This window comes from Tasmannia lanceolata, unplaced genomic scaffold (genome assembly GCF_043159265.1).
Source record: "Tasmannia lanceolata isolate RefF3 unplaced genomic scaffold, GAP_Taslan_0.1 ptg000007l, whole genome shotgun sequence".
Classification (NCBI taxonomy): domain Eukaryota; kingdom Viridiplantae; phylum Streptophyta; class Magnoliopsida; order Canellales; family Winteraceae; genus Tasmannia; species Tasmannia lanceolata.
This window is the reverse complement of record NW_027518684.1, coordinates 321911-335957: the sequence shown is the minus strand read 5'-3', so window position 1 is coordinate 335957 and position 14047 is coordinate 321911. Positions and strand designations below refer to the sequence as shown.

The 14047-nt window shown below is 38.1% G+C and overlaps 1 protein-coding gene across 4 annotated transcripts; it reads right to left on the bottom strand.

Moving 5' to 3' along the window:
• Positions 1 to 440: 440 nt before the first annotated feature.
• On the bottom strand, positions 441 to 11232 carry LOC143881314 (putative pre-mRNA-splicing factor ATP-dependent RNA helicase DEAH2). 4 transcript variants are annotated; one of them, XM_077384313.1, is made up of 8 exons: positions 11087 to 11231; positions 10210 to 10483; positions 5510 to 5706; positions 4154 to 5238; positions 3578 to 3703; positions 3247 to 3485; positions 2420 to 2538; positions 441 to 896 (listed from the first exon to the last, which is right to left on the bottom strand). In XM_077384313.1, exons 2-8 carry the CDS (start codon positions 10480 to 10482, stop codon positions 767 to 769), a joined length of 2169 nt encoding a protein of 722 aa, XP_077240428.1. In that variant the 5' UTR covers position 10483; positions 11087 to 11231; the 3' UTR covers positions 441 to 766. The 4 variants fall into 4 exon arrangements, with proteins under 4 accessions (XP_077240428.1, XP_077240429.1, XP_077240432.1 ...); XM_077384314.1 differs by lacking the exons at positions 441 to 896; positions 2420 to 2538; positions 3247 to 3485 and having other exon boundaries at positions 3611 to 3805; positions 11087 to 11232; XM_077384317.1 differs by lacking the exons at positions 441 to 896; positions 2420 to 2538; positions 3247 to 3485 and having other exon boundaries at positions 3651 to 3797; positions 11087 to 11232.
• Between the last annotated feature and the right edge of the window lie 2815 nt (positions 11233 to 14047).

The following is a 14047-nucleotide window of genomic DNA, read 5'->3' as shown; positions in this document are numbered from 1 at the left end:
TTTTGTTGGTAGACAATCAAGGACTACCAATTCTGACCACGCCCAAAACAGGGTGATTTCTAGGGCACCAGCCATTCAGAGTAGGACACATTAGAGTGCAAAAATATTCAATACATTTAGATCGAGTCCTGCGACCACCTTATTATGTAAGGTCCATCCGAGCTGCAACAAATCATTCCAATAATAAATCTGTATATTAATCCACCTTCCATGTACTTCGCCAAACTTAAACTTGCATGCAAACAAGATATTTGGATCAACTAAATCAAAACTTCTTCATCTCACACAATACTTGACTCGTACAATGTTGAACCTTATAGATACTCCATGAAAGACACAGTTCTATGATGCATGACTTTTTCTACCTTGCAAAAGCACGAGCATGCGGGGCCCACAAATACATCATATAACATCTGTTAAATAGGGCTTTGAGATGAATTAAAAAAACCCTGAAATAATTGGAGTACCATTTCACTAATAGGATTGAAGTTTAGTGTATACTGTTCATAAATAAGAAACCTTATGCTCCTACAATTAAGGACAACATATAGAAAAGGGATTGGGAAAATTAAAAAAAAATAAAAAACTTGGTCCAAAATAAGAAGAGAAGGCCCCTCTTCCTTACAAATCACAGACAATCTTCAGTAAAAAGGGGCTCGATGTGGGGAAGGGGTCAACAGCAATTGGGCAGATCACGCTGCCAAGCACACCCAACCGGAAGAAGCCCTTAATATCTCAGTGATGTACATGAATGAGGTGTAGGACTTTATTTGTTATTGTTTTTACTCTCCACCTTCTCTTTTGCACGCTTATTGTACAGCCTCTCAAGAACACGCTTGGCCTCGCATGAGGGGAAATTGGCAAGGTCGTAATAGTGAGGTGCAATGTCAATTAGCCTGTATGGATAACAAACAAACGGAATTGATACATTACTTCTAAAGAACAAAAGCATGACAGGACAATGTCTAGCAGTCAATATTGCACAATCTTACTTGCAACAATTGATATTCCAAGATCGATGGACAAATTTCATTCTATATTATAGATAATACAATTTATTTATTTTTTGAAAGTTTATATTCTACATAATACAAATTAATTCCAAGTTTCTGATCCCAAGCAATTAGTCAATGGAATAAGAGACTAATGAAACTACACATCAAGAATGACAGAAAACCACTTCAAAGGATTCTAGACGACCCAAGACTACTGAAGGAATGATTGTCTAAGAGTATGGGGGTCTGCAAATAACATCGCGGATAGACTTGCAAAGGATAGAGTGGAGCGAGACGCCATGCTCTCTTGACCGTTAGTGTGGACTGCGTTGCTCCGGATATTTTAGGATTGGAGTGCTCCTGTATTGCAAAGGCCAACCTTGCAAGGGCATCACGGCAGAGATGGATTGGGCCAAATCTACTTTGCCATGTTTGACAGGATCTACTCAGAACTGAGGCAAGTAAGTGCTATCAATATGGGTAGGCTTGTTATCTTTATTCAAAGGCAGGATCTGGTGCAGCAAAATCGTGATGGATATCAAGACTTGGGCTATTCTGGGCTGCTATTGGTTAGGAAACAGATTGTAGGGAGTTGAGGAATTCTGTGTTTATAGGTTGCCTATCGAAATGTATCAAGAACAGGTTTGAGCTGGGTATGGTGAATTGATGTAGCTTGGTGAGACTGCTAGTAGTTTTTAAGTACGTAATAGCTGAGGGTTGGAGGGCTTTCGGAGTCTTTGCTGTATGAGTTTTGCATAGGTGGGATGGCTCGTCCCCTTTGTTGTAATATTCTTACAGCAATTTTTTTAAACGAATATGCTTACAGCGATTAATTAAACTGTAACCTATTAAAAAAGTCGGCCGGGGGGGTGGGGGGAGGATTAAGAGGCTAGCTTTTGAGGGTTAGCTCTACCCAGGTCCCAACAATAACTACTAGCTTTCCCTGAAAGTTTTCCCTTCAAAAAAAAGAGTAGGGGGGTTACGAGTGATTGGTATGCTCAGAAAATTTCAGAGATAGCATTGCTGAAACTTTAGTCAGCATCTATTAATGTAGCGATCAGCAACCATTCAGGAAACAAGATTCTCAGGGTCTCAGAAGCAAAACTCTATTTCACTTCGTGATTTCTGCCTAAAATTCCACAGGGGAAGCAAGGACTCAGCTAAGTAGACAGAGTGGGTCACGTTGCCAAACACCGTCTCTCTCACTGTTTCAACAGCTTCTCTTCATCCCCAATCTCTTGCAACCCACACCACGATAAAAAAAGTGAACACAAACACACCCACAATAGTTCTAAAAGACTTTTTTTGGACAGTATATATATAAATATATATATAGAGAGAGAGAGAGAGCGGTATAACATAATAAATGAAATGGGTGTGGGGAAAACAAGCACATACTCATATTTTGAGAAACATTAACTTACCACTCCCCACGGACATCTGTAACTGTACGAATGAAATTCCTACTTGTCAAGACATACTCGTTGTAAATGACCCACTCCGGCTTGTGATCCAGGCAGTTAGAAGGATGCAAGTGGACCACCTGCAATACAGGAAAAAGAATAATATATGAAAACAAAGAGGAATAATAAGGATGTTCAGGGGCATTGTGCTGCAATCTATATCAAAGTCGGATGGAAATATGTAAAGTCCTCCCAAGATATGATAGATGGTAAGCAAGATGGATTGCTACCACCAAACTCAACTTTAATGGGAACTTTCTTGCCAACTAAACTCCTGCCAGCATAGGAGGAATTGTTAGAAATCATAAGAGGATAAGTTGTAAAATTATTTCACTCATATTTGAAAAATATTTTAAAAAAAATGAAAGCAAGAACCCTAGACTCATTAGAACCAAAGAATTATAAAAGGGCAAGGCTTGTACAAATTCTTACTAGGCTTCAGATCTTCCTCAATAAATTTACAGGAAAGCTATGGGTAGCAAGTGGCTCATCTGATGTGATAGGTTGGGCAATGAGTGGCTCATTTGGGTAGTAGTAACATACATGATCAGTCAATTTACAAAGTCTGGGGAAGCCAAGAAGTATATTTTAGCAAGAGAATTGTATATAGATAGGTTATGAGGACCGGTAAGATCAGCTTTTTTAACTTTCCCTGTCTTTTAAATAAAGTCTTTGTTGCTTATAAAAGAAAGAAAACTGATCCACTCCCTGCGCATCCTGCTAGCACTTTTCAAAAAGAATATAGAAGGACAAGGCGGAAAAGAAAGGGGTCAAAGCAGCACATATACCTGATTATCTTTCACTGTCAAGTAGTGGCCAGTGCGCTCAAGGTGAGCTACCTGCATAAAATATCCTGAAAGCATAGCCTTCCTTATGTTGATGTAATAGTCACGGCTGTTGAAATCTGTGCTGCATAGCTTGAGGTTGAACCTTGCCATGATGCGCACAAGCTGTCCCCGAACATTATCAGCAGCTTTCAGTGTCCTTTGATTGATAAAATTTTCATAACACCAACTTGGATCTTCATCTGCAATACCCCCCCATTCAGACAACATATTACATTATCAAAACAATGTGAAACATATCATCACTAAATGCCCATCAGAATTAAATACTTACTGTTCTGCTTGTAGGCATGATACACGTTCAACAGCGTGAGGTGATCCCCGTCGATGTGTCCAAACCGAGCTTTTGCTTCGTCTGCAGCTTTCTGAGCCTCCCTAGGCCGGAGAAAGCAATTGGGTACTAAAGAAAGAAATTTGTTATCACAGATGAGGCCCACGGTAGGTCAGCAGATGCATAGAGGCGAGACGACACCATTTTCTTCATGAGAGAATAACTGAGAAACTGCAACTATCCGCATCAGCACTTTAAAAAATTCTATGATGCATGCTGATCAGTGGCATCAGAGCCTGGTGACAAGACAGTTGCTGATGACAACCTAAATGGGGCACAACTCCAAACACATGCATGTGCATTTGGACACATGCAAGATCTAGGACGTGTTTTTCACCCATACATGCAGGCATGCGCATGCAAAAACACAAACAGGAACATGCTTGAACAGTTCAGCATGGACAATGTGTAATTGCATGTGGCTCAACATGAACATCCCAAAATACCCGCATCCATGCGGAAGATTTGTATTAGACTCGAAACATTTACACGCAGAGCAACAAGAATTTACACACGCACCTGAAAGCATGGCAGAGACTGAAAGGATTTCATTGGAACAATTGTACTCAGGACTAGCAACAAGCATCTTGGACATCTGAGGATCCAAGGGAAACTCACTCATGATTTCCCCCAGCTTGGTCAAGTTCCCTTCATCATCCAGGGCACCCAGATAGTTTAAGACTTCTAAGGCTCGCATCAGTGTTTCAGGAGCAGGTGGGTCCATAAAATCAAAATGGACCAGATCATCAATTCCAAGCTTCTTCAAGGTGAGAACGGTGTTTGCAAGATTCGACCGCAGTATTTCTGGATATGTCTGTGGCTGAAGATCATTATTGAAACTTTTTTCGGTATAAAGTCTGAAGCATTTCCCAGGCTGTGTTCTACCAGCACGACCAGATCTCTGGTGTGCGCTAGCCTTCGATATTGGCGAGACTAGCAAAGACTCCACACGCACCCTAGGGTTATAAACTTTTTGTTTAGAAAAACCCGGATCAATAACATACACAATCCCGTCAATGGTTAAAGAAGTTTCTGCAATATTGGTCGACACAACAATCTTCCTTCCAGATTTACCCCCCTCCTTAACCGGAGGTGGAGCAGGGTCAAATATCTTCTGCTGCATAGCAGGAGGCAATGTAGAATACAGCGGTACTACTTTCACAGGGCCCACCTGGTCAGCCAAATTAGTAATTTCTTTTGTTATTTTCTTACATGCATCTTCTATCTCCTCCTCTCCAGTAAGAAAAACAAGTATGTCACCAGGAGGTTCACATAAGTGTATCTGCACGACTGTCCGAATTGCTGCTTCCAAGTAGTCCCTCTCAGGTTCCTGTGTGTAGAAGATCTCCACCGGATGAAGTCTTCCAGGAACTTTCATTAGTGGTGCTTCATTGAAATAACCCCGAAACTTTTCAGCCTCAAGTGTTGCACTCATTACAACTAGTTTCAGATCAGGTCTATTCCTTAGTACCTCCTTCAGAAGCCCAAATAGAACATCTGTTGCCAGAGTCCGTTCATGAGCCTCATCAAGAATTATCACCCGATATCGTTCTAAAAGTGGGTCTGTCATTGCTTCTCTGAGAAGCATACCATCAGTTAAGTACCTGTAACCAATTTTAGCACACAAAGAGTGCAATCAATGATGGATAGACCTACGCAAGAAATAATGAAATATATGCCAAGAACAAAAAAGGACATTAAGAAACATTGTGGACACCCAACATTCAGCATCCCAAACAAAGAGTGCAATCAATGATGGATAGATGTAAGCAAGAAATAATGGATATACAAAAAAGGACATTAAGAAACATTGTGGACACCCAACATTCAGCATCAAACTGGAGAGTTTCATGCGTAGCATAAACACAAGCTTACTTCAAAATGGTTTTTGAACTGCTGCAATCTTCAAAACGGATACTGTATCCTACTTCCTCTCCTATGTTCACGTCCATCTCCTCTGCGACTCGACGGGAAACAGACATTGCAGCCACTCGACGGGGTTGGGTGCAAGCGATCATCTTGCGTTTGTTAAATTCGTCTTGCCTACCAGCTTCAAGAGCAAATTGAGGAATCTGTGAAACATCATTACTCCGGTCAAACAACCAAGCTCTCAACTATATAGCTAAAATAATAATCGAATAATATTGGTTCCCATACTTAAAACATATATAGAATGAGGCAATAGGAATGTGCAGTTCATCAATAATTTGAACCAATAAAAAAATGTGAATAACTAAAATATTTGGCATATGGATTGAAACTAATAGTAGCTACACTTGAAAGATTGCAATAAGAACTCAATCCTAGGAATATTAATGGGCTGATAAAAAGTTCATCTCCATGAAGGAGCCTCCTTGGATGGCTTTTTGGAGTGTAACAATAGTCTGCAGAAAAGGCTCCATGTCTTCAAGCTTTACACCGCAACTCTACTCTGTACAAGTGACTCAACAATCTAAGTTATTTTCTTTCCAAAAAACAAATAATTGAAGTTATTTATAAAAAAAAATACAAAATATAGAACATATTCAACGATGAATGTTCCCACGCTAATTAAAAATAGCGGTGGCATGGGGCCAGACCTACAGCCTAACTGGATCCAAACACCTTGTAATCGGACCAAACCAAGATTCGAGCCATGCATTTGGGCAAAAGTTAAGCCCCTTGACAGCCCTATGGAAAATCAACAACTCTTCTACTACTGTGGAATTTTTATTTTAAATATAAATTAGAGGTCAATGATTAAAAAAAAATGTATAACAGTTTTTACTTCTGGTTTACATAGAAAAGTGCCACCTAAAAAATACCCCTCTAATTTTGTTGCTTTGTGTAATAGAAGATATGATTATGGAAATTGCTCAATAAATATGTTTTTTTCAACGGTAAGCAGATCTCATTAAAACACTAATGTAAGTGGAACACCAAGACCAAGGTCTCAAAGAAGTAAAGCAACATACTAAACTAAAAAAGAAAAGACAAAACAAAGAATAACAAATAAAAACAAAAGTGCCTCGGGAAGGAAGGTAATCAAACGATGAGACCACAATTCTGTTGATTCCAATACAGGAAGGCTGATTAGATTCGCAATTGGCAGAATGCCAAACTTGACGAATCTCCGTTTATGACCTTCAATCACATCCAGGATCGCTTCAATAGCATCCTTGAACCTCCAATGATAACAATCCCTATCTCTCACCCATCTGACCTTTGTTGTTAAAATCTTACGATTCAAAGCGATTCGGGGGTTGAACGATTCAAATCGGATGAAGAATCATTTTTCGTAAAAATCTTACGATTCAAGTACGATTCAACTTTGAATCGTACGATTTTTACAATTCTTTTTACAATTTTTACGATTATGTCTGTTTTGGATTTTGAGAACTCATCGTGATTTTAAAATGAAAATCATTTCAAATGCTTTGATTATTGCTGACATTTCTTTGTATGATGGTTTATTGTAGATTTGAGTATGTGTTCTGTTTACTGTTGTAATAAATTATATAATGATTTATTATATTATGAATATAGTTTGTGCTTTGTTTAGTAATTTATTGTGCGATGAATATGGTTTGTGCTTCGGATTACTAATCATAGAATTTTATATTTAATTTAATAGTTTCAAATGGAAAATAGATAATTACTCATTTTAATCTTATTTTTTACCTTTTTATATTTTTTCTCATTTTTATATATAAATCTAAAAAAATCTTACAATTTACGGTCCGATTTACGATTCGATACAATTCGAACCATGTTACGATTTACGATTTGATTTCGATTTTCAGAACCTTGCATCTGACCATATTCAGAAAGTCGTCCTCGATGAGAAGATTTTGCTCCACCAGCCAAATACCAAAGAGGAGAGCCTGCACCTCAGCCTCATTAGAGTCCTTCTCACCAACAGGGCCCGATTAAGCCCATTTAATCTCCCTCATAGAACAACTTGAGAAGATCTCCAATGCTAGCTGGGCTCGAATTCCCAAGACTCAATCTATCAAAATACAGCTTCAGAAACCCAGGAGGATCCATCTAGGGTGAGGACAATCCTCACAACAGTTGCTCAGCTAAATTTTCTCCCAAGATCTACAGAAAAAAGTTACAGAAGCACCTCTAAAAATAAGGTGAACTGTCGCCCACTAAACAACCAGAGAGAAATTTTACCTTTGAAAACTATGAAAATCACTCTATATCCCTTTAAAGACTCTCATGTTCCTTTCCTTCCAAACTAACCAGAGGGAAACAACTAAGAAAAGAATCCAAAAAACTCTAACTCTTAGTGCTGATGAGTGAAGACCCAAGCCTCGAGGAAATCAGCTAATAACTAGGAAAAACGCATCTAACTTCGAAAAGACTAAGAACAAAATACCAAATCGAATGAGTAAGCCTACAATGAATCAGCAAATGGTCAACATACTCAGCATCTTTAAGACATAAACACACAATAATTTAACTAATATCCTTTATTTATGCTGGAGATAGTCAACAGTGAGGATCTTATCAATGTAACTTGTCCAACGAGAGGCTGCCGATCAAGGCTTGGGCAAGGCCAACAAAGATGTTAATAACATTTGTCTCACGAGAGGAATGCCCTACGAAATAAATATATGGAAATGATATCAGCACTTCAATGTTTTGATATCCACGCTCTCCTTGCTTGTCTTTTAGTATTTAATGGGTTTGTGAGAGCTTTTTGGGAACTGTAATAACCTGTTTACAGCCTTTTAAATACTAAAAGGCAAGCTAGTAGAGCGTGATATCAAAACATTGGAGTGTTGATATCATTTCCCTAAATATATCATTCAAGCACAGCCCTGCCCTATGATTAATTTGTGGATTATAGACTTTAATCCAGACACAATAACTAGCAATCAATAAATTTCTATGTGAATAGCCTCTGAAAGTACCATAGGCAATGCTTTGAAAATCGGAATCAATTCGTAAATCATAATAGGGGTCGAATCGCATCGGATCTTAAATCGCATCGTATATCATAAGATTCATTCATATTTATACGTTTTTATGTATAAATATTAAAAAATAATAAACAAATTAGAGAATAATAAAATAGCCAATCATTCATTTTTGCCCAAATCCATTAATATAAATAGAAACTACCATTATTAGTTATTCAATATCACAATACAATTTTTTTGCTAACAATATCATAATACGAATTGTTTGCTGACAAACTTGCACATACTAATCATCTATTTATCATCCAAACCTATGCATATTGAAAAATAATCTTAAAAATAATAAGACACAAGATCGTATAAATTCAAATAGTCTCAATCATCAAATGATAAATATCAATTATGAAAAACTGGCAAGTCGTCGGGTGTGGTCCTCATTATAGTCCCTTCCTCCTTGATTTAATGTCGTCAAGCATGTCTTCTTCCTTCCCTCAAGATGGTTTTTGAAGGCTTCTTCTAATGCAAAAAGGAAAGGGGGTCTTTCAAAAGGACCTTTTTTTTTATACAAAACTTAATAAATCACATAAATCATAAGATTTATGATGGAATCGTATTATTCAATAAAAAATCGCAAGATTAATATAAATTCAAATCGAAATCCTTAAGATTTGACTTGAATCGTAAATCGTAATATTTTCAAAACGACACATATAGGTGCCTAGGCTCTGGGTTTTAGAAGGGCATTGGTAAGATAGATCAAAATTTTTAAAACATTATGATGGGAAGAGGGTGCAAATTTAGATTCTGAAATGATACACGGAATGACAAAATCTTCCTTGGTTAAGAATATCCAGGTAGTACCTAGCGAGCTAGTATATAATATGGGTCAATGGTAGGGATCACTTCAACTTCAAGAAAATGAGAAGATACTACGGTTTCTCAACTCCTTGAATATCTGGTGCTAAAGTAACATATTGTTGATAGGCTTCTGGTAAGTTTAAAAGAGGTTATAATTCCTATGAGTGGGGGGTTGATTGAAAGATGGGCATGAAGAGAACTGAATTGAATTTCAATTTTTAAATAAAGTATCTCTAACCCTCTAAGTCTTAGAATTTAGAATTAAATCCCATATTAGTGTGTTCAAACGTGCAATTGATTATACAATGTAGTGGGCTGCTAGAAACCATTTCTCCAGTGACAAAAGCAGCTATTGACTGTGGCATAAAGTGGTTGATTTGATAATAGAAAGTTATGTGACACCATGTTTCCTCACATTGTTGGAGGATTGCATAATATTTTACATGTGTTAATCCATTGGAAATAATTGTGTTCATGTACACTAAACATGTGTTGTTATTGTAGTATCTTTTAAGCTAGATCCAAGGCAAGTACAACCTTCAGGGTTGCACAATAATATTCATGTATTGATTAATTGGAATAGTTGTGTTCATGCAGAATGTAGCTTATTGTAGCTTCCTTTAATCTGCATTCAAGCAGAGTAAAAATTTCAATGGCAAATACAATGATAAGCATCTAGAACTTGTGATGATGCCAGAAAACATGAACAGAAATGCAAACTTTAGAGTTCAGACCACATCAAACCCATACCATATATTATGCCTTCTAATTGAAACTACTGCTCCCAATAATTAGGGAATTACGGACCTGAGTAGTTTTCCCACTGCCAGTTTCACCGACCAAGATCAGGGTCTGGCTCTCCTTCAATACATGCAAGAATTCGTCTTTCTGCTGCCACACCGGAAGCGTCTTCCTCTTCTCCAGAATATCAAAGTAGCGCTGCGAATATGGTCGGCCGTTCCACGGATTCGCCGTGCCGCCGCCCATAAAAGATCCATTTACTTTGAGAAGTTTGGCGGAGATTGAAGTCTCATCCTTAACATCAAACAAGCTAACCTTTCTCTTCCTCTCTGTCGACATTCTGGAAAAACAACAAGCCTTAGAAAATCCCCAAAACGCCGAACAAAAAACAACTAGGCACGCAAAGAATGAGCTTAGCATTAATCAGAGATCTTAAATGGCATTAACGTAATATATATATATATATATATATATATATATATATATATATATATATATAGGGTTGTACGAATGATTGAAATCAAACCATAGAGAGAGAGAGAGAGAGAGAGAGAGAGAGAATTCCCAAACCCTGGGGAAAAAAACTAGGCAGGCGAAGAATGAGCTAAAACGGAATGAATTAGATATTTATTAGGCTTAAACAACATTAATCTAATATATGTTTGGGGTTCTGTAACTGACTGAAATCAAACCCTAGAAAGTTTCCGAAACTCTAGATGGAAAAGAAATCGAGGAGGGAAATAAGCCCTAAATGAAGCAGAAAAAACTTGGCAGGCAAAGAATGAGCTAAAACGGCATTAACGAGAGATATTTTACGCTTAAAGAGCATTAATCTAATATATCTTTAGGGTTTTACGAGTGATTGAAAGCAAACCTGAGAAAGTTGGCGAAACCCTAGCTGGAGATCCAATAGATCAATTTGGTGGTGCTTAAGGATACCAACCAATCCGAGGGTTTTGATGCCTGGATTTCCAACTGGAAATAGAAACCCTAGATGCTCGATCTCTATTACGCGGCGCCGGTCTTTTTTTCCCCCCTACTCTCTACGGAAGCGCAAAATCCTCGAGAGAGAGAGAGAGATCTACGCTAGGGTTCGCGCAATATATAGGTGGAGGGAGGCGATAAAACTTTTGATTGACTGAGATACCCCCAATTCTGTTGCTCAATTTACTAAAATACTACTTACTGTCGACCGTCCGATCAATCACTCCGCTGATCGTTTCAAATGAAAAACGCAGACGATCCAACCGCCCCTACGCTAAAGGCTAAAGGCTAAACACTTAAAACAGCTGCCTCCCCTCGTTCACATTGATATTAGGATTTTATGAGTAGTGTGATCTTTTGTCCAGACGGTCCAACGAATCCAAAGGATTTGCATGTTAATTTGCAGGATTTAGGCACAACAACCGGGTTCAAACTCTATCCTAAGATTTGAAATTATTTTGGATTATGACGACGACCTAAACATAGTCGCGTTCTAGATCCTGATGAAGGGTGTTAGTGTAGGGAGATACCCTTCAAATTATCCTTCATTTATGTCTACTCGGGAGGGACATTTTCATAATATTTTTTACCCTAATTAAAATGATAAATAACATTTTATTTTTCTGCTTTGCATTTCAATCACAATTCTCACCTCTCCACTTTCTCTCCTCTCCTCTCTCCTAATCCTAATCATTAAATTTGTACTACCTAAGTACAACAGGGTTGAGCCTCTAGCTTATTGGCAATAGAATTTGTTCTTCAACCAAGAGGTCGAGGTTCATTTACACCCCCACTTGAGTGAAAGTGCCACTGTTGAAGATTAAGTCTATGCAGTCTAATAATTTAAACCCTATATTTTAAATTAAATACAACGGTTACTAATACTCAGAAGGAACGGGGGAACCACGCTTTATTTCGGTCAATAACACCCATCTTTGTATTTAGGAGGGTTCTATGGTTGTGGTTCACTTCGTAGCTTGATACAATCCATTATTGGGAAGTATGACCGCCAACCATTTCATTTGAATCGGCAATTACTCAACCCACCTCGCCATGCCTCGCGCCCAAAAACTCGCAAAGCCGACGAAAACCCTTTGCCGTGCAGGTCTTCTTCTTCCTTGCTACCTCTCCTTTCTTCTCCGCTTACGTTTTTAACATGCAGTATTTCTTTTTCTTTTTTTCGCCCTTTTTACTTACTCGATGGATTCTGAAATTTTGGTGCAGCGATTTTGGGATGATAGTTTCTTTTGGAAGACAATGCTATTTTTAGTCTTGGCATTTGTCAAAAATCAAAGGTAGTTGGAGCAAGCGGGAGCAGTTAATGCATGCGAACTAAAACAATACCCACATATCATCCCAATGTGAACCCTATGCTCGAGTAAAACTACAAAAATACTCTTTGCTTTTTTCTTTCTTTTTTTATATTTCAGGTCCTTTCCAATCCCAAAACTATTGTAAAACAATTTCTTGAGTAAAACTTCGACGTGAAGTTTTTCACCTTAAAGTTTTCCTTTTTCATTAATGCTTTGCATGTAGTAAAAAGAGATGTAAATCAAATATAGTGCTTCAATGATCATTAGTTTTGCTGCTTAACACTCAAAGTTCTCTAAGTCTGCTTAGAATCCCTATCTTTTTTGCTTCATTTGGTTGCTAGTAAAAAACAAAAAGATTTTTGTGGAAAAAGGGAGGTGACATCAGCATTACCTTGGAAGTCTCCCATGTAATTTTCTAGGGAATGGTGCTCTCTCTCGTCCCTCTCTCCACTCATAATGACACCCATGTCTAATAAATGCTTATCCCCTCCCTTGTCTCCTCCCTTTTTCTACAAAAATTCAATGGATTTTTTTTTACTTGCAAGTTGCAACCAAACGAATTTAGGGCTTAAAATGTGCAAAAGTGAGGAAGATTTGTAATAGGGCTTGTGGTGGGTCGGGTGAGCCAAACACAATTTTAGGGATTCCGATTTTTTCTCATTCTTTACCCCTAAAAAAGTCGCGGAAGGCATTATGTAGATGGTTGTGGAACACACCCTACATTGGTGGGATAGGATCATCTTCTCTAGAAGATTTTTGGGTTGTGGCCTTTTTACAATGGAGACCACGTTACAATGCAAGAATATAAGGGTTGAAAGGATTGACCATTTATGGTGATTATACCATGGTCTGTCCTTCTATTCTTGCAGGCCAATGCCCGGTTGCAAAACGGTGTAAAAAGAGAATGAACAAGGGACCTTATATCACAAGTATACAATGATGAAAAAAGAAAAAAACACTCCAAAAGAACACTAATGATGGAATCATCAATGGATGAATATCCAATGCTTTCATTTTTTTTAATGGAAATATCAAATGTTTTCATTGCACAAAAAATACTTGCAATCTGCTAATCTTCAACAAATCCCATAACCAAAATTCAAATGCAAAATCAATAATAATTCGATATATGTTCAAGCAAGAAACACATATTGCCTTCTCTAACGGTGTAATTTGGGTGTAAATCCAAACGCACTCTAAGCCACTAACAGACAGAGAAACTTGCTAGTATCGTGCTCTTGTCAATGCTGATCAAGCACGGCTTTCTGTTGCAACATTCTATGCTCCTTCCAGAAACAAGAGGATATCTCCAGCTGCAGAGCTTGTTACCGACGCCTCCCCTCTTCGATATCGCGACGTAGTGTATGGAGACTATGTTTCTGCATGGTATAGTAAGGGTCCTGAGGCAAGCGCAACATTGATGCACTTTTAGTTCACCAGTAGAAGTGCTTATCATCCTTACTGCTGAAAATCAATGAAATGTCCAATCAACTCTCGATCATATCTGGAGCCACGATTGTCTACAATCCAATGTTAGAATTTCTTTTACAGTTCTCAGATCTGGTTGCATGCCTGTGCTCTAGGAGTTTCTGGATGAAGCTGTTTTC

Bases quoted from the DNA above. Each gene is read 5' to 3' on its own strand.
- LOC143881314 (XM_077384313.1), bottom strand. From the start codon at position 10,482: ATGTCGACAGAGAGGAAGAGAAAGGTTAGCTTGTTTGATGTTAAGGAT. The intron at 5,239-5,509 runs GTAAGCTTGTGT...AATTGGTTACAG, and splicing joins AGTTCAAAAACCATTTTGAA to GTACTTAACTGATGGTATGC. The intron at 2,539-3,246 runs GTATATGTGCTG...CCTGTATTGCAG, and splicing joins TGACAGTGAAAGATAATCAG to GTGGTCCACTTGCATCCTTC.